We start from the raw sequence: 22,260 nt of genomic DNA, 5'->3' as shown, positions 1-22,260 counted from the left end.
TCTGTGGCAGAATGACTGTAAAAGAACATGGTGGGGGAAAGTGGTTCATCTTAAGACAGCAGGAAAAGGAGGGGTAGAGGAGGAGGAATGGGGGAGCGGGCAAGGTGAGAATGAGAAAGATTTGTTAAAATCTGCAAGAGACTTTTGGGGGATATTTTTAGATTTAAACTGTAACAGACACTTGTATACTATCTATTTACTTATTTATGGTGGTGGTAGTGGTATTAGAGATTGATCTCAGGACCTTGACACTGAGCTATATCTTCACCCTTTGTGTTCTCTCCTTCTCCCTCTCCCTCTCCTTCCCCCTTTCCCTTTCCCTCTCCTTCTCCTCCTCACTCCCCCTCTCCATCTCTCCCTTTTAATATGAGAGGGTCTTACTAAATTAACCCAGGCTGAATACAAACTATATCTCCTGCCTCAGCCTTCCAGGGTGCTGGGATCACAGGTGTGTACCACCATGCTCAGCTTTGTATACTTTTTCTTTTGCTCTGAATAACTGTTTGTTAAGAATGGTTTGCAAGCTATTCCTCATTTTCTGTTATGCTTTAGGAAACTCAAATTTTTATTCACTTACCATTCACTATAAAAATTGAAAATCACTTTAAAGAAGATTAATGATCTACATAATCTAATTAGCCATATCTTAAGGAAAATTATTCATCTTTGCTTCCTTTAAGCATGTCTCTATCATTGTGTCCCCAAATAAATTAACAAAGAATTGTGTGTGTTTTTATGTGACCTCTTGATTCTACAGATCTTTATCTCACTAGTTATTACACTTTTTTTGTTCACACTCAGGCATTTAGAAAAGTTGGAAAAGTACTAATAAACATCTGTTCTAACCTTTATCTAGATTCAGCAAGTATGCTGACATTTTGTTAAGTATATTATAACTTTTCTGTCCCCCTCTGCCTACACTGTTTTGCCATACTACAGTATTTGAAAATGAATAGTAGCTGTCACGATACTTTATTCTCAGGTGTTTCATTTATCTTCCAAGAATAAGGTCCGTTTCCTGTTCAGTCATGGCACTACGTAGATAACGAGTTGTAGAGTGTCATCTCCTGTCCATGTGTGTATTTGCCTAGTGCTATTCTGTTTTATGACATTTTGATGAGTCCATGTCAGTAGTGTGATACAGTGTCACTCTCGAATTTATCTGGAAGTTTCTTACTTGATGACCTTCAGCTTGTTTGTCTCCGCTTCATTTCTTATAAACAGGAAGTTAATTGGGCCTTGAACAGATCAAGAATAGGTTTTGGTTTGATTATTTGGGAGATTTTTTTTATGCTTTATGCTGTCACTACTACAGGAACAGTAAGATGTTAAATTGCTTTTGGTGCAATTACTTGGTTAACGTAATGGCTAACTGTAAGACCTGCTGATACGTAAGATACATTTTCTCATTTGCAAATAGAAGTTTTCTCATTTGCAAATAGAAGTTAACTGTAGGTTAATACATTGGTAGTATTGAGAAGTCATTTCCCCAAAGATAGACTTCCTAGTGGTACCGATTAATGATATTTTTCTTAATGAGTATAATAAGGGCTGCAGATAGTGATTTTCTAATTTTATCATTCCTTTTAATACTGTCTGTTAATAAAGCTAGTATAAATAAGAGCTTTTTCCATATTCCATTTAGTCATTTCAGTCTTTGGATTTTTATTTTGTTTTATTTAGTTATGGTTATTTTTCTTTTTGATGTTAATAATTTTGGGGGGAAATGCAGCATACAGAATCTCTTAAATTGTATCCTTTTGCCTGTAATCCCAGCACTAAGGCAGAGGATTGTTGGAAGTTGAAGAGGAGCCTGGGCTACAAAGTGAGCTCAAGGCCAGCCTGAACTGCATAGTAAGACCCTTTCTCAAACAGACAAATAAATAAGTAAATAAGATTCCTTTATCCTTTCGTTATGATGTCATTTGTTCCTAATGGTTCTGTGCTGCTTTGACTTGCTCTGAATTCTGTTTTTCTCCCAGAGTTGCAGTCTATTTCTTGAAAACTTGTACGATAGGCTATTCCCAGCTTGTTTTCATACCATGTAATTTTTTTTTTTTAACATTTAGGATCATACTGTGCACAGTGTTCCTTTGCTTGCTTTTTTCCATTTAGTGTTTTGAAAATCTTTTTGTACTGAATGGATCAAATATTAATTCTAGAAATGAATGTGTCATGCTTTCTGTTAATGGGTACTTCTGTTCATAATGGTAATGAACTATCCTTGCATATAATATTTGATATTAGCAATTTTGTAGGGCAAGTGCATGTAAAAATACTATATACATTTGAAAATTGGATAGGGGGTCTGGGGGTCTAGCTCAGCGGCATAAGCGCCTGCCTTGAAAGCAGGCAGTCGTGAGTTCGATCCCCGGTACCGATAAAAAGGAAAAAGACCAAAAAAAAAAAAAAGAAAAGAAAATTGGATACAAAGCTACCAAATTTTTTTCAAAAGCATGTAGGAGGAGCCTTTTAAATGAAAAAAAATAAAAATGCAACTTCTTCACCTCTCCATGTAGATTTGAATCTTTAGCTGTGAATTTTTAACTGAAACCTAAATAAAGTTAGACACTGCAGTTTCCTTTTATTTATTTTTGTGACACTGGGGATTCACTGACTTTCCAGCCCTTTTTTATTTTTGTGACAGGGTCTTTAAGTTGGTAAGTTATCAATGCTGGGCTTAAACTTGAGATTCTCCTGCCCCAGCTTCTCAGTCCTAAAATTTCAGGCTTGCATCATCATACCTACCTAAACATAGTATTTTCAATAGGCATATTTTCATGTGTTCAAGTGATGACTTTGTAGAATGACCCTTTTACTGTGTTTCAGTTATGATTTAGGTACCACACTGTTCTTGAGAATCTCTTTGTGTAGTGCTTAATTACTGCTTACTGACTGTCTCTTCCAAAAATGTAAGGTCTTACCTGAAAGGAACAGTAGCATAATGTATTTGTTTATTATTAAATTTTCCAGTGTTAAATGGTACCAACCGAATAGGAGCGCACAGTTTTTGTTGAATGGAGAAACTAAAACTGAGAAGCAGGCTGTGTCATGCACTGCTGTAAAAATAAAATTACCAACCAGTTTATTTTCAAGCATTATTCCTTGTTAAAGAACCTCTTAGAAAGTAACAGGGCTGTGAAGAAAAGGTACTTTTGATCTGAATCTTGGTAAGTAGTTTTTATTAGACGGTAATTTGTTTTACAGGTTTGTATTGTTTAACATGAGTGGAAGTGATGACTATATTAAATTGATAACATCTTCGCTAATTCTGGACCGTAGCAGTGTTGTTCACAAATGGTGTTTTGAAATGTTCATAACGGCTATGAAAATAATGTCCAAATTTTATTATCATTACAAGAGTTTCTTTCAGTGTATCATTATTAGATAAGCTTATGTGGGGTTTGGGAAATTTAATGAATTATCAGGTGAATATATAATTTAGTTCTCCTGACTCCCAAAGATTTAAACTGGGGCCTTGCACATGCTAGGTGAATGCTGTACTGCCGAACTGAATCCCCAGGCCTTTTTATTTTTTGAGACAGTCTCTTTTTGCACAGGCTGAGCTTGAACTTAATGATCCTTCTGCCGGAATCTTAAGAGTACCTAGGTTTACAGGAGCATGCTACTTCAAAACACACCTCTTCATACATTCATGCAAAGTATAGAATTAACTGAGAATAAATTATACCTCTAGAAGTAATTCTAGTAAATTGCCATCTTAAAAAACTAGAATTGTCTAATGTAGACAAATTCATTAACTTTAAAAAGATTGAAGCTAAATTAGTTGTTGTTTATGGTTATTTAAATGGGAAGATAAGTAGCAGCAACTTAATAATTTTATGTGGTTTTATTTGTTTCTTATGGGAAAACATCATTGTCTTTCCACCAGAATCAAGCTGATGATGTTACAAAATATAATTATCAAATGATTTTACCAAACTAGTGAATCTTCCTACAAGGAATGATTAGTTGATTTTTCAATTTTAATTTATTGTTTTGACATTAAGAGTGTTACTTTGAAGAATATTTTTTAGAAGTTTTATATTAGGAAAAGTTGCAAAGATAATGGAGTCTTCATTTATCTTGCATTCACTTTCCTTGTTATTAGTATCCTGCCTTAGTATTATACATTTGTGGCGATTAATGAATCACTTTGCATTGTTGTTAATGAAGGATCATATAGTTTATTTAGTGTTTAACTGATTGTGTCATTTTTTTTTTTTTTTTTTTACCGCTAATAGATTTTGTAGTCAAGTATAATGTTTGATTTTAACTAGAAAGGACAGAAACTGAGGTTAGTGTCTTAAAGTAAGGAATAAAATGTGTGTGGCCCTTGTATGCTACTGAAATGTAAAACACTGCCACATTTTTATTACTCACCCAAATTGTGGGTTTCATTTGTGTGACTTTGTTTTGTTTTGTTTTTTAAGCTTAAGAGGAAATATTTCAGTAAAAGCAGTTAAAAAAGAAGTAGAAAAGAAACTCCGATGTCTACTTGCTGATTTACCACTGCCCCCTGAGTTACCTGGAGGAGATGATCTTTCCAAGAGTCCAGAGGAAAAGAAAACTACAACACAGTTGCATAGTAAACGGAGACCTAAGTATGTTCTTGATTTCTACCTCTTAAATTTCTCTAGAAATGATTCTTCTGGTTGTTAGAAATTAAAAAAAAATTTAAATGCAAGTTCTATCCTCTGAACGTATTTATATGAATAAATTACTAGTTTTGGAAAAAGTTTCATAATTGCTTGCCTATTCACAGTGTTTAATAAAGTCAAATTAACTTTTCTTTCATGGTTTGTAATGTATTAATTCCTTGGGGTGTTGTATGTGTTAAAGTTAATTCTTGTCATTGAAATAGCTAAATAACATAGAACCGCTGACAATTGGACAAGGTGGAAGTCAGTACTTACTGAGTTGAAACAAAATTAGAAATTGGCAAGCAGCTGTATAGTTGTTGTAGTTTGGGCCCCTTTCCTCCCGTAACTGAATACATTCTTCTTTTTGCAAGAGTCAGAGTGAAAGAACATTTGAAATCTATATTATTCTAATTAAGTTCAGGCTAAGTATATAGATCTACTTGACCAAGGGAAAGGGAGTAAAGACTTTGAGTTACATTTGATTTTAGAATTACTTTTCAGGTAGTGCCTAAGGTAAGAGTATGAGGTCATTTTCTAATATAAAGAGAAAAAAATTAACAGTAATCTTTCTTGAGTACCATAGTTTTTTTCTTGAAGTTTTGGGATCCTCTCTAATACTGTATTTCCTCAAAAAACCCCAAAAAACACTATACCCTCCACCCAGTTCTACATTCATTTTTGCTCTACAAGATGCAATAGGGCTTATTTTAAGGGAATGTTTTATTTTTTTCTTGTACCATTATCTATATTTATTCATGCATAGAAATCATACATTTATTCACATGCAGAAATCTGCCTTTATTCAAATATTATATTGTGTTATCTTTGAAATATTGTCATAGTTCTGCAAACTCCAAATTATTCTGGCTCGAATTTTTCCCTTTTTTTTTTTTTTTTTTGAGGTAAGTTCTCACTGTTCAGTGGTGTTGAACTAACTATGTAATCTTGGCTGACCTTAATTTTGGAATCTTCCTGCCTCAGTCTTTTGAGTGGTGAAAATAGAGGCATGTGCTACCAGGCCTGGCTTGGCTTGAGTTTCTTGCACTCCATTTTCTGTAGAACCATTGGCTCTAATCTCTTAATGTCCAGCAGTAAAGCTCTCCTTAAATGAGCAGTTCTTGTTCGTGTGACCTTTCGTAATGCATGGGCAGTACAGGTGTCAGTAATTTTAGCCTATGACTTCTTCACTCAAGTCATGACATCTTGGAAGAGTTTTCATTAAATCAAGTGTTAATTAAAAGAAAGGAGTGGCAACAAAAGTGATGACAGTAAGAATGATGGTCTACACAAAAGTGACAAAAAAGTTGCAGGCACCAAAATTAAAAAAATACTACTTTATTTCACATGAGTGCGTTACGTACATCTGTTACAACACACCACATATTGAATTATGAAGATGCATAATAGACACAGCCATAATAGACACACATGCATTTGTTATCAAGTGTGCAGGTTACTTGTGAGTTGTGTCTACCGACTGTGGTCATTAGGCAATGTTCTGAGTTCATCTGTTCACATAGGTGTTTAAAGTACTGATTCAGTAATATTTACATATTTACATATTATAATTTAGTATGTCCTTTGTGCATTGCAGTGGACATAATGCTTCTGTCTGGCTGATAGTCTTAACTGGGGCTTATGTTTTGGGATTGAACTTAACTATGAGCATCTAAAATACTTTCTGGCTTATTTTCCAGTTATGTTTTATATTTTGGAACTACAGTATGAAAATACTATAAATAAACATCTTTTTTATGACTGTGTAATGGTTGTAATGTCCATTTGAGTTATTTAATACATTTTTTATTCTCTTAGTTTGAAAAATCTTTATCCATTTTCCAGATGCTTTCATCCAGTTATAAGTCAAAATTTTATAGGTTTTTGTTAATGTTCATTATCAAACTTTTGGTAATGATATATATAAAAATATATATAATGAATTTTGTAGGTTTTAATGTTCATTATCAAACTTTTGGTAATGATATATAATGATATATATGTATATATATAATGATATATATATATATATATATATATATATAAAATGAATGAAAAATAAAACTCTGGAGTTTGGTTAGAAAACTTAGTATTGGGTTCCTCTACTCACTGAAAATTGTCATTTTGCTCCTGAAATCTCTTCATAGAAATACTACTCTTGTCTGGTTTAAATACTACTCTATATGGAAAAAGAGTCAGTATGTATAAATCACACCTTTTATGATCTAATGCAAAATTATAGGGTAATTTGTTTTAGGTGGTCACAAATATATCAGGGTAGAACAAAAGACTATAAGATTGGGCTGAAGTAGATGCTGAATTATTAAAAATCAATGTACTCAGTTTGCTTGACTGTGTATGAAAACTTCAGAACTATATTTAATAGAATATGTGGGCCTCGCTATGGTGAAATCAAAGAAAAAGATATTGACTGGGGAAAACGCTGCGTGGATAAATTTGATATCATCGGAATTATTGGAGAAGGTACTTATGGACAAGTTTACAAAGCCAGGGATAAAGACACTGGTAAGAATGCCAAGTTCTGTGGTTCTTTGGTCCTATAAAGTATATGTAATTTCTGTCTCTTCTAATGTGTAGCTTCAGGAATTTCTGAAAAAGTAAAATTCAAATTTATTGTGATTTTGTGTATGTGTACATAGGTTTTTGAAAGTGTCGGTATTTGTTTCTTGTTTTTCTTTCTGGTGAATAATTTTTAAAACAGTAATGGAACAAAAATATTTTCACATGTTAGTGTCTCACTTGTTTTCAATAAATATATACTAGTGAAGACCATAAAAAGATAGTACATAAAGACCTATTTCATCCTTTCTTACAGTTGCGTAGTGTTTTGTGGTTTGTACAGATATTCATATTTATGTATGAGACCTCATTTGTTGAACTCCAAATATTATTTGGTGTGTTGGAATCTATTATTTGTAGATTATAATTTTAAGAGGTAGGAACAGAAGTTATGAATAAAAATTAAATTAGTAAAAAGTCATCTATCTGTTTTCTGTCAGCTGGTTATCTGATTTTATTCAATTTTTTAATAGGAGAAATGGTAGCCTTAAAAAAAGTACGTCTGGATAATGAAAAAGAAGGCTTTCCAATTACAGCAATTCGAGAAATTAAAATTCTCCGGCAGCTTACCCACCAGAGTATTATCAATATGAAGGAAATAGTGACTGATAAAGAAGATGCTTTGGATTTTAAGAAAGACAAAGGTATGTATGCACATTTAAACAAGCATTTCTTTGTATTTGCAATCTCTGTCTCTGTCTGTCTGTCTGTCTGTCTGTCTGTCTGTCTGTCTCTCTCTCTCTCATACTGGGGATTGCACTCATGACCTCACGCTTGCCAGGCAGGTGCTTGTGCTGCTGAGCTACCCAGCCCTGTATTTATGTTTCTAACTTGCAAATTTTGTTAGGGATGCTGACCATTGAATAATTTGGGGCCTTATAAATTATTACCCTATTTTAAACTCTGTTTCTAAAGTCTGCAAAGGTGAATTTACATTATTTACTGTTGTGGATTTTGCATCCACTAATTAAAGCATATTTACTAATGTTCATATATGACTAGAAATGTTTCACTATTAATGTTTGCTTTTTTGTGTGCATTAATGTATAGTTCATTTGTACTTTTTAGTTAACTGGAAAAATTTTATAGTACCATTAATACTGTATCCTACATTTTATGTTATAAGTAGCCTAAATATCCATAGATAGATTCTTCAACTGTAGAAGCAAAAAAAAAAAAAAAAAAATCTTGAAATTGTGATTAATAACTTACTAATATATGGTTGACTTTTAGCAAAAAAGCTGCCAGATTAGCTTGATTAGGGCATATGATGATTGAAAGAAATGTTTTACTTCACTGTGTTTGAGTAAGATTTTTAGAACCAAAACTGACTGACTTTATGCTTTTTAAACAGATAGATGCTTTTTTTCAAAGTAAATCTAATACAACACAGATTAAAGTAGGTATGCTCTTATTGAATTTAGCATTACACACACACATACATACATAAAGTCTTACTCCAGGAAATAAAGTTTAAAAATGGTTGATGTGTACTATGTGGTAATCATTTTCCTTAAATTCTGTTTGAAAATGTTCTTTATGCATTGTGGTTATCAGAATCTCATTAATTGTCACTTCTGTCAGTTTTTGTCCATAACAAAACTTATGTATTTTAGCCTGACATTTAACTAAATTGTCTTTTTAACCTTGTTTTTCATGACTTCCTATTATGCAATAGGAATTAGGGTGCTTCTTTGAGTTAACATGTCTGGGACTTGAGACTTTATTAGTAGTGTGACCTTATTAGCAAGGCGTTTAGCTCTTCCCAAGGCTGTTATTGTTTCATCCATAAAAGGTAAACATTCTGTCTTACTGTGTAGTAAAAATTAAGACCTTGAATGTGAAGATGGGGCACAAGCATATTTTCCATTAACCTCATTCTCTAGCCAAATTAGTAAATTTACTTTACTCCAATGTATGCTGGACCTCTTGTTTTTTGTTTTGTGAGATTATATTCCTACTGCTCTATCTAATCCCATGATTGCCAGTTTTGATTGCTCTCTTAAGATTCAGTCACTTTGGGTTTTGGGATCCTCAAATAGGCCAGTGAAATTTTATGCCAATGCTTCTTTCATGGACTTAAAACTTCTTTGTCCTTTAGTGCTTGCACATATACACACAGTGTTTGAAAGACTGACTTCTCATCCAAAGTGCTTAGCCTGCATGTTCTGTTTGTTAGCAAGGCCTTACCTGACCCACCTTCCCACTTTGCACACAGTTTAAACTAACTCCCAGAGATAATTACACTGGTTTTTTACTTGTTTTTCATTATGAAGGTAGAAACCAAGCCTGTTTTATTGTTTTACCCCTGCCTACCTCATTGACTGGATCGTACAAGCTGTTGAATGATCATAATTGCTAAGAGAATAAAAGAGCTCTGTTTATTATAACCCTATCCCTTAAAATTTTAAAATGACTATAAAGTATCTGTTGTCTTCCTTGTATTTTATCTTCTTTACCAGATGATATATTCCCTAAAACCTTTATTTTGATTGCTTCACAATGCCTAGCACTTTTTTGTTTTGTTTTTGTTTTCTCTTGCTCTTTTTTTTCTTCTTCTGGTTTTTTTTTTCCTTTTTCACTATGTAGTTCAGTATGATCTTGAACTAATTATGCAGCAATCTAGAGTGGCTTCAAAGTCACATCACTCCTCCTGCCTCAGCCTCTTTGAGTGCTGGGATTACAGCCAGGCGCCATCTTGCCTGGATGTGCTTTTCAAATCACAGATTAGCATGCTTTTGCACCCGACATCATTTCTCGCCCTATCATAATTTTATTTGTAGTGACATGAAACTTGATAAGGCTCTCTTTTTACTCTGTGATGGGTTATGTTTAGGTGGTATTAATTAAATGTATGTGAGGGATAATAAAATTTAAGAAAATTCTTTGGTTATTTTAATGAAACAGCAGAAAACAGTTCAGGAATGTTGGTTTAATGTTGTGAACTAGTGTATGAATCAGTGTATTACAATTTGTAAGGTATTAAAAATTACAACTATAGATCTAAGACAATACAAATTAAAAATTATGAGCAATAGTAAAATCAAGTACAAATATTAACTTGAGATAGAAATATTTCTGTTATTACAGTACGAGCTATTAGCTATATGAGAAAAACTTTCATTCAATAATTTTTATAACCCTAACTGTGGGCTGGGGGTGCTAGTGAGGATGTAGAGAAAACAGAACTCCTACATTATTGGGGGAAGGTAAGTACTGTCCTTATGGAAAACACTGGAGATTCCTTAGATAATTAAACGTAGAACAACTATATGGCCTAGTAATTTGACCATTGGGTGCACATCAGAATGAAAGGACATGGTATGTGTTACAGATAGGTGCAACTTGGATAGCAAGAGAAGAGAACATTTTGGTTAGTAACTTGTAATCTGTTTTATACAAGGCAGCGAAACATTGGCATTTGTTTCTTACAGAGTACTTTCAACATTATGTACCTATCTCATTTTCTTAAAAACCTAAGCTGATATTTCCGTAATACAGAAAGTTGCTAATATATCTTAAGGTTTGGTAAGAGACGAACATTATGTTAGGTTTATTCTTTCATTCCACAAATTTTTATTGTGCCAGATTCTAGACCCAGGCTGGCTAGTACAGTAGTCACCACCATGTTTAGCTGCTTAAATATAAACAAGTAAAATTTCTTAGCTTTAGTAGCTGAATTCTCATTAGCCAGGTTTTGGGTGTTCCTTTGTGATATAGCTGCTGGCAGCAGTTTGTGTGCAGCTCTGGAATGCGTACATTGATTCAAAACGGAATAGCGCTCCTCCAAATATTGGGGTATTTAAAAAAGAAGTCCATGACTCAGCCTAGTTTGTGAAACCAGAAGGATTAACATTGCTAAGACTAAATCGTGTTTATTCATAGATGGCAAAAATGTTTCTGACACATTTTTCCTTTTTAAGTTACAATCGCTGAAATTGCAGTGGCAACTGAGTTTTAATTGAACTGAAAAAATTTGAGGCTAGTGGAACATATTAAGTAAATGTGAGAGCATTTGTCAGTCTCGTAAACTACTAGAAACTGTGTTTTTACTCCTTCTGTTTTTGTTTGAAAAATAATTTTCAGATTATGTTTGTTAAACGTAAAATGTTCCAGCTGGGCAGAGGTGTACTTCTAAAATCTCAGCACTTAAGAAGGGGAGACAGGAGAATTGCAAGTTAAAGTGTCATCTGGACATTGTAGTAAGACCTTGTCTCAAAATTTGAAAAGGTAGGGTTGGGTTGCTTGGGGACATAGAATAGCAGACTGTTGGAAGTGTTTGATCCATGCAACACCACCCCCCAAAAAGATTTCTTGTGCAGTAGGTCCTCCAACAGCATGTTTAGACAGGGATAAAGGTCATGTGCAAGCTTGAATTTTTTTTTTAATACTGGCACTTCCTACATTGTGTCATGCTTTATATCATGCAAAAGGTAAAACAGCATTCTACATTTTGTTTGTATCTAAAATTTTATGTGAAGTTCTTGGTTAAGGTATTAGGTCAGGGTTTCATAGTTTGAAATTCCTGCCCTCTCTTTTTGTATAGCACTGTTAAAAAGTTTACTACTTGTTTTGCATGAGACAGAAGAAGAAAAAGAATGCTAATGTTTAGGTTTTCAGGACAATAAAAGTAATGTTGGTTGTTGTAAACATAGGAAGTAAAAGGAAAATGATCCAGATACTACCACTTACGTATTTTCACTAGTGTCCTGACACATGTATGGTTATTTGTTACTAGAGAATCGGTGTCTCTGTCTTGATGCATGAAATGGCATATGTCATTACAGAAGTCATATTTCACTCTTCCATTGTTGGATATTTGAATTCTTTCAAGGTTTTCAATACAATTTCCTATAATTTTACACATGTTGATTTATTCTAGTGGGTACTATGCAGCTATTCATATATGTTTAGATAGAAGGACTACCTGCTAAGAAAAGCCCTAATCAATTCTGAAATAGTTAGAAATGAGGTAGTAAGAATAAAAGTCTTATAATGAGCAGATAACCTCAAATTCTAGCAATTGGTGGGTCCACATACATTGAAACTGAATTTTCTTCTATTTTGCCAGTTCTTATTCATAAATCTTTTTTCTGTATGCATTAATTCCCTTAAATAGCCCAGTGAAAGTAGAATTACTGTATCAAAGGACTCAAACTATGGACACACATTGCAAAGTTGCTTTTTAAAGAACAGATACCAGTTTATTTGTGGGCCCTTTTTATTTGTGAGGGATATATTCCAAGCCCCTCAGCAGATGGCTGAAACTGAATAGTACCAAACTTCCTATTTGCTATGCTTTCTTCTTTATGTATGTACTAATGGATGAGGAGCCAGTACACCACCACTGGACAAAGAGATTTATGTCCTGGCTGAATAGACCCAGTGAGATTTCATTACCCTACTCAGAATGATACGCAGTTTAAAATTTACAAGTTGTTTATTTCTGGAATTTTCTTTTTACTATATTTGGACCATGGATTGTGTTAGAACCTTTGAAAAGGAACTGTAGATGAGAGGGCTACCATATACTCAGAAATACAGGGCAGAATACTCAGCAGCCTAGAAATAGAGGGCAACTGCCTCAACTAATGAAAGGCAGATAGTGGGGTGGGGAGAGAAACACCCAGGATGTTTGTGCTTACTAATTGTATTTAACATAGTACTGTAGGTACTAGCCAGGACAATTAGGCAAGAAATTAAAGTAAAAAGTATCCAGAATAGAAAGGAAAGAAAGAAAACTACCTTAGTTTTATGTATGTGTATGTCTAAGTATGTATGTGTCTGTAAGTAAACACCCACAAATACGAAATAGGAATATATAAAATCTTACGGAAAAAAAAGATCCATTTAGAGCTAGGCATGGTGCCATACACTTGTAATTCCCGCACTTGGGAGGCTGAGGCAGGAGAACAGCTGTGAATTGGAGCCTAGCCTATGGTACGTAGTGAGTTCAAGGCCAATTTGAACTGCATAGTGAGACACCCTGTCTCCCCCATACCCTGCCCTCAATCTATGGGATCCATAAAATGTTAGAACTAATAAATGAATTCAGCAGCGTGACAGTACACAAGATCAGTATACAAAAATTAGCTGTATACACAAAAATGAACAAAATGAAATTAAATTTTATTGGAGCCTTGTGTAGAATGAAATAATTAGAAATAAATCAACAAAATAAATATCAAACTTCTTTTAAAGCTAGGAAACATAACTGAAAGAAATTAAAGAAGTCCAATAACTTTAAAGGTATTTATTCCATGTTTATAGATTCTGTTATTATATTCCTGTATTCCAGTTTATTTACATATTCAGCAAAATTCCTCTTGGAATCACATTGGCTTCTTTTCAGAAACTGACAAGTGGATTCTAAAATTTATATGGAAATTCAAGAGAGCCAGAACAGTCAAAAGAATCTTAAAAGTAAAAAGCAAAGTTAAGGTCTTGGTTTCAAATCTTACACAGAGCTAGTGTGGTACTGGCATTAAGTACAGGTCAGTGGAAGAATTGATAGTATAGAAATAAGCACATTTATATAAAGTCATTTGGTCTTTTATTAAGTAAAACCTTATTGGGTAGCACCCAAAGCACAAACAAAGGAAAATGGTTGTATGAAAATGAAACTGTCCCCTAATGGAAGTTACTAGGAAATGAGAAGGTAACCCATAGAATGGAAGGAGGTGCTTGCAGTCTTGTTCTGATAAAGGATTTGCATAGACTTTCTATAGAGTTGTTTAAGACTAAATAATAAGATCATCTGTTTAAAAAGTGTGTTCAGAATCTGAATAGATATTTCTCCAAAGAAGGAGATAGGTAAAAGGTTGGTAATCACATGAAAAGATGTCTGCATCACTGCCTTTTGGGAAATGCGAATCAAAATCACAGTGAGATACTACTTCACATTCGTTAGGATGACTATTAGAAAACAACAACACAGAAAATACAGGTTAGTGAGAGTGGGAGAAATTTAAACAGTGGTGCAACTACTGTCATAAACTATAGAAGTTCCTAACAAAATTATAAATAGAATTGTCATGTGATCCAGAAACTCACTGCTGAGTATACATCCAAAAGATTTGAGGTCAGCATTTGAGAATTCATGTGCATAGCAGCATTATTGATAGAAGCCCAAGTGTCCTTGGATGGAAAAATGGGTAAGTGAAATGTGGGACCTGCACACATTGAAGTATTGTTTGACTCTGAAATGGAAGGAAATTCTTACACGTGATGCTACAACATGGGTGTATTTTGAGGGCAGTATACTAAATGACGTAAACTAGCCCCAGCAAGATAAATATTAATGGATGGTTCCATTAGGGTAGTCAGGTTTACAAAGACCAAGTAGAATAGTGGTTTCTAGTAGATGGAAGGAATGAAGGACTAGAGAGGTATTGTGTAATACGTAGAGTGTCCCCATTGCAAGACACAAGAGTTCTGGGGAGTTGGAGATGATGGTTACATCATGGCACGATACACTTAATACTGCCATCTGTATACTTAAAAATTGTTAAGCTGGTACCATTTAAATCAAAAAGAGGTAAAATAATACATAGTACGTTGTAACATGTCAAGTGGAAAAAAGTGCAATGGCTAGAAGAGTATTGTGTGATTGCATTTATATGAAATGACAAGAATAGGTGGGGCAAAAAGTAGGTTAATACTTTTTCAGAGTCATGGTGGGGATAAGGAAGATATGGAAGTAGGGAATGATTGCTAATAGCTTCAAGGATTCTTGTTTTGGATGATGAAAATGTTCTTTTTTTTTTTTTTTTTTTTTTTTTTTTGGTACCAGGAATTGAACTCCTTGCATTTGCCAGGCAAGTGCTTGTGCCACTGAGCTACCCTGCGGGTAGAGCCCCTCCCGCACTTTTGGTCTTTTTGAAACATGGTCTCTCTATGTAGTTCAGGCTGGCCTTAGACTCACTTTGTAGCCCAGGCTGGTCTTGAACTTGCAGCAGTTCTCCTGCCTCAGCCTCTGGAGTGCTGGGATTATAGGAGTGTGCCACCATTCCTGGCCTTTTAAAATTTTTTATGGTATTGATTGCACAACTCTGAAGACACTCTTAACTAAGTGGATGAATGTACGATATGTGAATTATATCTCAGCAGAATATTCAAGGAATCAAAGTACAACTAGTTTCTAAGAAATCTCTTTTGATGGAAATACTGTGTCAACTGAGAGGTATTCATATTTAGGGGTGAAGTTGATTATAGAAGATGAGGCCAGAAAGGTAGGTTAGTGACAGAAGCAGTTGATCTTAAATACAATGTCAGGGAGCCAAAATACAAAATCTGTTATTTTTAAAAAAGTAATGTTTATTGTGTATTTTAATCAGTGTTCTGATTTTATTTGACCTTCATCAGTTTGACAAGCAAAAAATGCTATCCTATTTTTGTAATTTTCAAAAATTTACTATGGAGATTGAATAAATGGTCTTGATATTTAAGACCATTTACATGTCTTGGTTCCTATATTACATATTTTGTCCTTGGCTGGTTTTTATTAAGTACTACTGGTTTTCTTAATTGACTTCAAATGTATTTTTAAAAAACAGAATATTCATCTTTTGAGTGGCCTACAATAAAAATTATCCAGACATTTAATTTCCTTGCTCTGTATGTGTCTTTTATGTAATGGTTAATAAATCTTCATTGGGCTGAATTGAGAGGAAAGTAATTTATAGAAAGAAATCTACCAGAGAGTAGAGAAGAAACAGAAAGAGGAAGGTACCTTTGGCCAATCAACATTTCCTAAATAGTTGAACAAGAAGTATTAAGTATTTCTAATCTAAATGTCCTAAAAGCAGCAACTTTGGGTGCCAACATGATACTGTCAGTAGAAAACTCCAAACCACACATCTACATTCATAAACAAAATAGTTAAAACTACTAAGTAAACTCAGAGAGTCTCCTGTGTTACAGACACACACAACACACACGCACGCACACACTCGAGAGGTATCACAGAAGAAACAGTCCAGGGCAGAGCAGTTAAGAGGAAGCCAGCAGTAAACATCAGTAGCAGCATCAATCTGCCTTCTCTGTCTGTTTATGTTCCATCTAGGCGATAAGCCTATTGATTGGTGCCACCCACACCCAGGGTGAGGCTTCCATTTATCCACTCCTAGAAGTAGGGTAAACCCATTTAGTTATTGTACACCTTTTAATCTCAGTATGACATACTCTAGAACCACCTATGAAAAGCTCTACCTATGAGTTTGCAAGGTTGGGGGGGGGGGCGTTTAGATATAAAAGTCATAATAGATACCATCCCCAAGATGCCTCAGTCTACATAGGCAAATACTCCAGATTTCAAGATGGAAACAATTTTGCTCCTCTGTATTTCAGATAACAGATACTAAACTTCCATGTACTCTGGGGACATGGGTGGTGAAGTAATAGTAATGGGAATAAGTGCAATGGTTTTGAGTTCCAATTTCAATTTTTGTTCTGTGTCTCTATATTTCCTTATCTAGAAAAAGAGGGGTGTTGATTCCTAACACGTAGAAGTGTTGGGGTTGTTTAATGTACTAATAGTGTATGTTATCACTGCACCTAGAATGTGATATAATGAAGCTAACTGTAAATTTAGGTTGTGAGGGCAGTATTAAGTGACAAATTGGTTTTTGTTAGGCAGAGAGGATAAAGGGCTGGAAAAAATCAGTTTTGTCTTAAATTGGATCATGTGGAAAAACCATGAAAACTTCCATTTTGAGAAATTCAGAATGGTATTGATCCTGAAATTATTTCCTTTAAAATAACTTTCTGGAAGATTAGAAGCATTAGTAAAAATTAGTGAGGAAAATGAAAAATCCAAGTCACATCTATTAGTAATTGACTAATCAACTAGAAGGAAAAAAGTGAGTCACTAGTAGTTATCAAGCCTTAACAGGCAAAGACAGGCAGAGGAGCGCAACCCAGTAGCTATCATCAAGGGAGATATGTAAAGGCAAATAGCAGGAGGCAGTGTGCGAGTTAGAAATGGGAGTGGAAGGAGCATCTGCTCTAGCTTTGAAGATAGTATGACCACTGTAAACCTGGATATTCTGCAGGTAAATTCCACATTGGGCCAAACACTGGTGATAAGGAATGGAAGTGGCAGGAGTTCAAAGGTAGCAGTTACATTAGTGAGTAGATTTTGGGTCTCCTGCAAGGAAGCTAATGATTAACCAATTTTCTGAATAGTAAAAAAAGAAATGGTACAGTTAGATTAGGGAATTCTTGTATTTTTGATAGTTAACAGTCTGTGATAAATTCTTTACTATCTCAGCCTACGGGTTATGATAATTATACTTTTTGAATTATTGTAAGTTGTTTAGGGGCACTATTGGGATTGAACCTAGTGCCTGCTCACTGGACTACTTCCTAACAGCTTTTTTAAACATTTCAAGATAGGATCTTGGTAAGTCTTCTAACTGCCCACGTGGGACTCAAACTTGCCATGTTCTACCTCAGCCTTCCAGAGAGCTGGGATTGCAGATATGTGCCCACTGCTTTTGTAGATCTTAAATGAACTCATATGTAAAGTTTTTTTGTAACCTCTGTAACAGTATACCATTCTTCATCCTTAACGTTAGAGTTGACCTATATTTGAGGGCATCGGTCTTAAAATGTTATAGAAGAGACTTTATATAATAGTTGAACCATTAGCAAAGCCATGTGACCCTACCACCTTTATTTCAGTTTATGTTTAGAATTTTGTTGAAAGTTTTATGTTACAGTTAGAGAGACTTTATGCTGCTGTCATACTTCTTTAGAAGTATACTATCTGATGTTGAAGAGTATTGTGATTCCTCTCTATGTCTCTCTCTAAGAGTTTCATGTGCCCATAGGTAGGAGTTACAAGAATGATTTTCTGTGTTTTGTACTTACATTACAGGTAGATATTTAAATCCTTTTAAAATCTACTATTTTGCCTTCTTTATCTATAAAGAGTTCTCATTTTCTGGAATCTCTTGTTGCATTGCTTTTTCTGTATTCCTTGCTATCATACCATATTGTACTACAATTGTACACTTTGTTTTAAAACTTATGGTGTATAAATTTCTCCTCCTTTATTTTCATTCATTTACATGGGCTGTGAGGTTTGAAAACTTGGCAGTGGAGAGTTGATTGAAATTACAATGATGTTAATTTGGGAAGAGTATTTTTTTTTTTAAACCAAGGATTGGAGATGATTGACATGAGTACTAATGCTGGAGAGTAAACATTGTCATGAGAACAATGAAAGGTATAGGATAGTGCCCAAAACAGTAGCAAATGCAAGATAAATATTTAATGTTACTATCGTAGTAATAAGTATTCCTTGAAAATATGATACATCACTAGTTGTATTTTTAGGAACATAAAAGTCATCATGACTTTCTATGGATACCGCTACAAGGATTCTTCATAGTACTGTTTAAGTAGCAGCATTAGAAATGACCTAAATATCTTTTTTTTTTTTTTTTTTTTGGTCTTTTTCCTATTTATCGGTACCGGGAATCAAACTCACGACTGCCTGCTTTCAAGGCAGGCGCTTATGCCGCTGAGCTAAACCCCCAACCCCAGAAGTGACCTAAATATCTAACAAGCAAACTATTTAACAGAACATTGGCATATTACTAATGTGTAATTAAAAGTTGTGTCATTAAATGACACTAAAGGGATATCAAAGTTAAATGATAAGGAAATTTGTTCTTGCTATAGTTTATTAAGTGGAAAACATTTACAAGCAAATTGCTAAAGTTTAATTGAATTTTTATGCTAAAATATTCCAGGAGCATAAAGAAACTTTTACGGGAATGGATATCTTCATTAACTGTAGCCACACCCTTATAGGTCCATATCTATGTGGAAACCACTCAGGTTCTGGTAACATGCAGTGTATTCACAACACACTGCAAATGGTAAATTTACTTGTAAGTTTTTTCTGTTGCAATACACTTAATACTAGTGAATTTATTATTTCAAGAACTGGAACCAGTAAGATAGATTTGTAAGTATGAGACATGTATTTTAAAGAATTAGGTTAGATGATGTGAGGGCTGGCAAGCCTGAATTTGTAGGATGTCCCGCAGGCTGGAAATTGTGAAAGTCAGTGTTGAAACCTTGCACCTAAAAGCAGTCTGGAGGACTTTTTCTTGTTTTAGAATAATGTACTTTAGTCTTCTCTTTTTCTTAACTCATTGACTAAGGTCCATTACATTATAGAGGGAAATCTTCTAAACTAGTGTGCTGATTAGTTGCTAATCAAACAGAATGAGTTATTTCTTACCTGAAATGCTTAGAATCAAAAGTAGTTTTAATTTCAGGTGTTTACAATTTGGTTTGTAAAAAACTTTTTGAATATTACTAGATCCAGAATGGGGTATTTTGAGGATGGAAACTTAAGTCTAACCACAAAATTTTTGTCTATGTACACTTTTACTCACATAGCTGGAGGGTAATTTTATACAATGTTGTTAGTGTGTTTGTGTTTTTTTTTATATTACATACACACTTACTAGAAATTTGGAAACTTCTATTTATAACACCAAAAATGATAATGCAAGAGAAAAAAGTGATAAAATAATTTTTGTTTTTACTGTGAAACCTATTGCTTTACATTTTACACCCTTTCCATTTTTGGAAAAAGGAAAATAATACTAATTCTTTTATATACTATATCATAAATATGTTTTCCATCCACAAGAAAGAAACCACTCATTTTTATTTAAAATACTTATGTGAAAGTGTTGACATACTTTTTTTTATTGGTTTCTGAAAATAATATCTGAAAAATAGGATCTCGTAGATTTAAGGATATTTACTCATTTGCCTATATAACAAATACTTTTTGTGTGCTTTTATTATATCTGGTGTGTTTTAAGAAACAGAAAATGATTAATTCCCAGAGATCTTAGAATAAAAAATGGTTCACTAGTTACCTGTTACCTCAGAAATATACTAACATTGGTTTATACCATGTAATGAATGTAGGGACCAAAGAATCAGAGAGTATGTAGAAGGTTGGGAAAGTCCAAGGAAGTATTTAAAAAGACCTCAGTGTAAGAAAGGGCCAGATGAAACCTAGCCTGATGAAGTTTTTCTTAGGCACAGAGTACTAAAGAAGTTTATACATCTAGTATTATTCTGACTTCTGTAGCCAGCTTTATCTGTGAGGGCTTTTTGTCTTTTAATCCTAAAGAAAGTTTTTAAAAGTAATGTCCTGAAAACATTGCTGCAATAAGGACCTCTGAAAAGTTTGTCCTTCTTGAAAGTGATGAGGGAATGCAAAAATTGGCCTCGTGAAGCTGGGCTTGGTAGCATACACTAATCCTCGCACTTGGCAGGGGGAGAATTGCTAGGGGGCTGCCTTGGTCTACAAAGTGAGTTCAAGGCCAGCCTAATATGCATAGGGAAACCCTGTCTCAAAAAGACAAAAACAACGATCACCACCATCACCCAAAAACTGCCTAGAAGATGCCACTTCTAGAGTTAGCTTTATGTATCTAATTCAGTGTTCATATTGCTCCAAATGCCTATTCTTTGAGAACATTTGTTGAAAATAAGATAATTCTTTAAATTTGAACCTGCCCTAGTTGTAGAAGAAGTAGAGCAATATATAGAATATAAGGAAGCTAGAAAAAAGAAATTTAGAAGAACTTTGAAAAGCTTATACATATTTTTGACGTCTAGGTAAGAAAGACCTGGAGGACTGGGGACTTAGCTCAGTGGTATAAGTGTCTGCCTGGCAAGGTCGAGGTCATGAGTTGGATTCCTGGTTCCAAAACAAACAAAAAAAGGCCTGGAAAAGGCTCTAAATTGTAACTTGTGGTTGACTTACACAGTCAACTCAAACAGGAAGTAAAGACAGGGGTAGAGTTACACATTACCTGATTAGGTGCTGAAGGAATACCCCAACCTGAATGAGGAACCTCTCAGAAAAGACAAAACTCATTAACTCTAGACACCCAATTCTAGATATCTGTCTGCTCCCCACTAAGAAAACTAGGTAGACTGCAGTGGCCATATGTACCGAAGAATACAAACTTCACTAAGTAATTTCAGAAAGATCACTGTTGTAGTTAGAAGATTCAGGGCCAACAGTTATGTACAGGACACATAATTTATAGTGTGATTATATTATAGTCACCCAAAAGTTAAATACAAGAAGTGTAGGAAATCAATCTCTCTACACATTGAGACCCAAGGAATCCAGCTGAGGCCCTGGATTCCACTGCATTGTCCTGCATGAGTCCTTCCAAAGACCTAGGACCCATGACAGTGTCCTCCACAAGTCTCAACTGGAGGCCTAGGGCCCATGACAGTGACTCATACAAGTCTGTTTCACGGATCTGTGCTGGGAAGCCCAGAGGTGAGCGATGAAAGTCTGTGCCAGTGAGGTGAAGCATCTGTTCCTGTAGGTTGAGGGTTCTGTACTGGAGCCAAGAAGCAACGCTTAAAACAAGGATCAGGGCTTTCCTGAAAAGTAGCATAGCTATCCTCTGTGATAACGAGGTACTGAGCTCCTCTGATGATAACAGCTAAATACATATCAGGAATCTTCTGGAGATTGAACAGCACACGTCTTACCTTCTGGAGCCAGGAAGCAATGCTCAAAATGACCGGAGCTTCCCCAAAGTGAACCACAGACATTCTCAGTGACAAGGTCCTGAGCTCATGCAATGATAATAGCCCAGTTCACATCAGGGAAGCCAGCACGACAAGCTCCTCTAGGAGAACCAACAGCTCCAAACAAACATTGCTGCTGTCTTCCTCTCCACTTACTTTATGCTGCCAACAGTCCTCAGGTGGGCCCTCTACATGCAGCACCACACTGATTCAGTTCAGCTGGTGGTAATTTGACCACTGGTTTTTAATCCACTATGGGCACCAAAGCAACAACCCAAGAACTAAACAACACCAACAGCAGACCCCAGGATAGAGTGAATTATATGTTGAAAACCAACTCGTTATCTATTGAAAACTTGCAGTTTTGCATAGAAAATTGAGTTCTATGAAGAAGAAACTGGCAAATTATTGAGGAGAGGGAGTGCATTAAGCAATTGAAATTGTC

General features: G+C 34.7%; 1 protein-coding gene across 3 annotated transcripts in view; it reads left to right on the top strand.

The window, feature by feature from the left end:
• The window catches only part of Cdk13 (cyclin dependent kinase 13), a 97,114-nt gene that overhangs the window by 24,865 nt on the left and 49,989 nt on the right, over positions 1–22,260 (top strand). For all 3 annotated transcript variants that reach the window (XM_063233928.1, XM_063233929.1, XM_063233927.1), the window contains exons 3-5: positions 4,434–4,604; positions 7,027–7,166; positions 7,694–7,864. In XM_063233928.1, coding sequence (XP_063089998.1) covers positions 4,434–4,604; positions 7,027–7,166; positions 7,694–7,864 — 482 coding nt within the window. The remainder of the gene's footprint in view (positions 1–4,433; positions 4,605–7,026; positions 7,167–7,693; positions 7,865–22,260) is intronic.

This window comes from Cavia porcellus, unplaced genomic scaffold (assembly GCF_034190915.1).
Source record: "Cavia porcellus strain 051 isolate PalLab524CR breed Dunkin Hartley unplaced genomic scaffold, mCavPor4.1 scaffold_23, whole genome shotgun sequence".
Taxonomy (NCBI): Eukaryota; Metazoa; Chordata; class Mammalia; order Rodentia; family Caviidae; genus Cavia; species Cavia porcellus.
The sequence above is the reverse complement of the archived record's forward strand: the minus strand, read 5'-3'. Positions and strand labels throughout refer to the sequence as shown.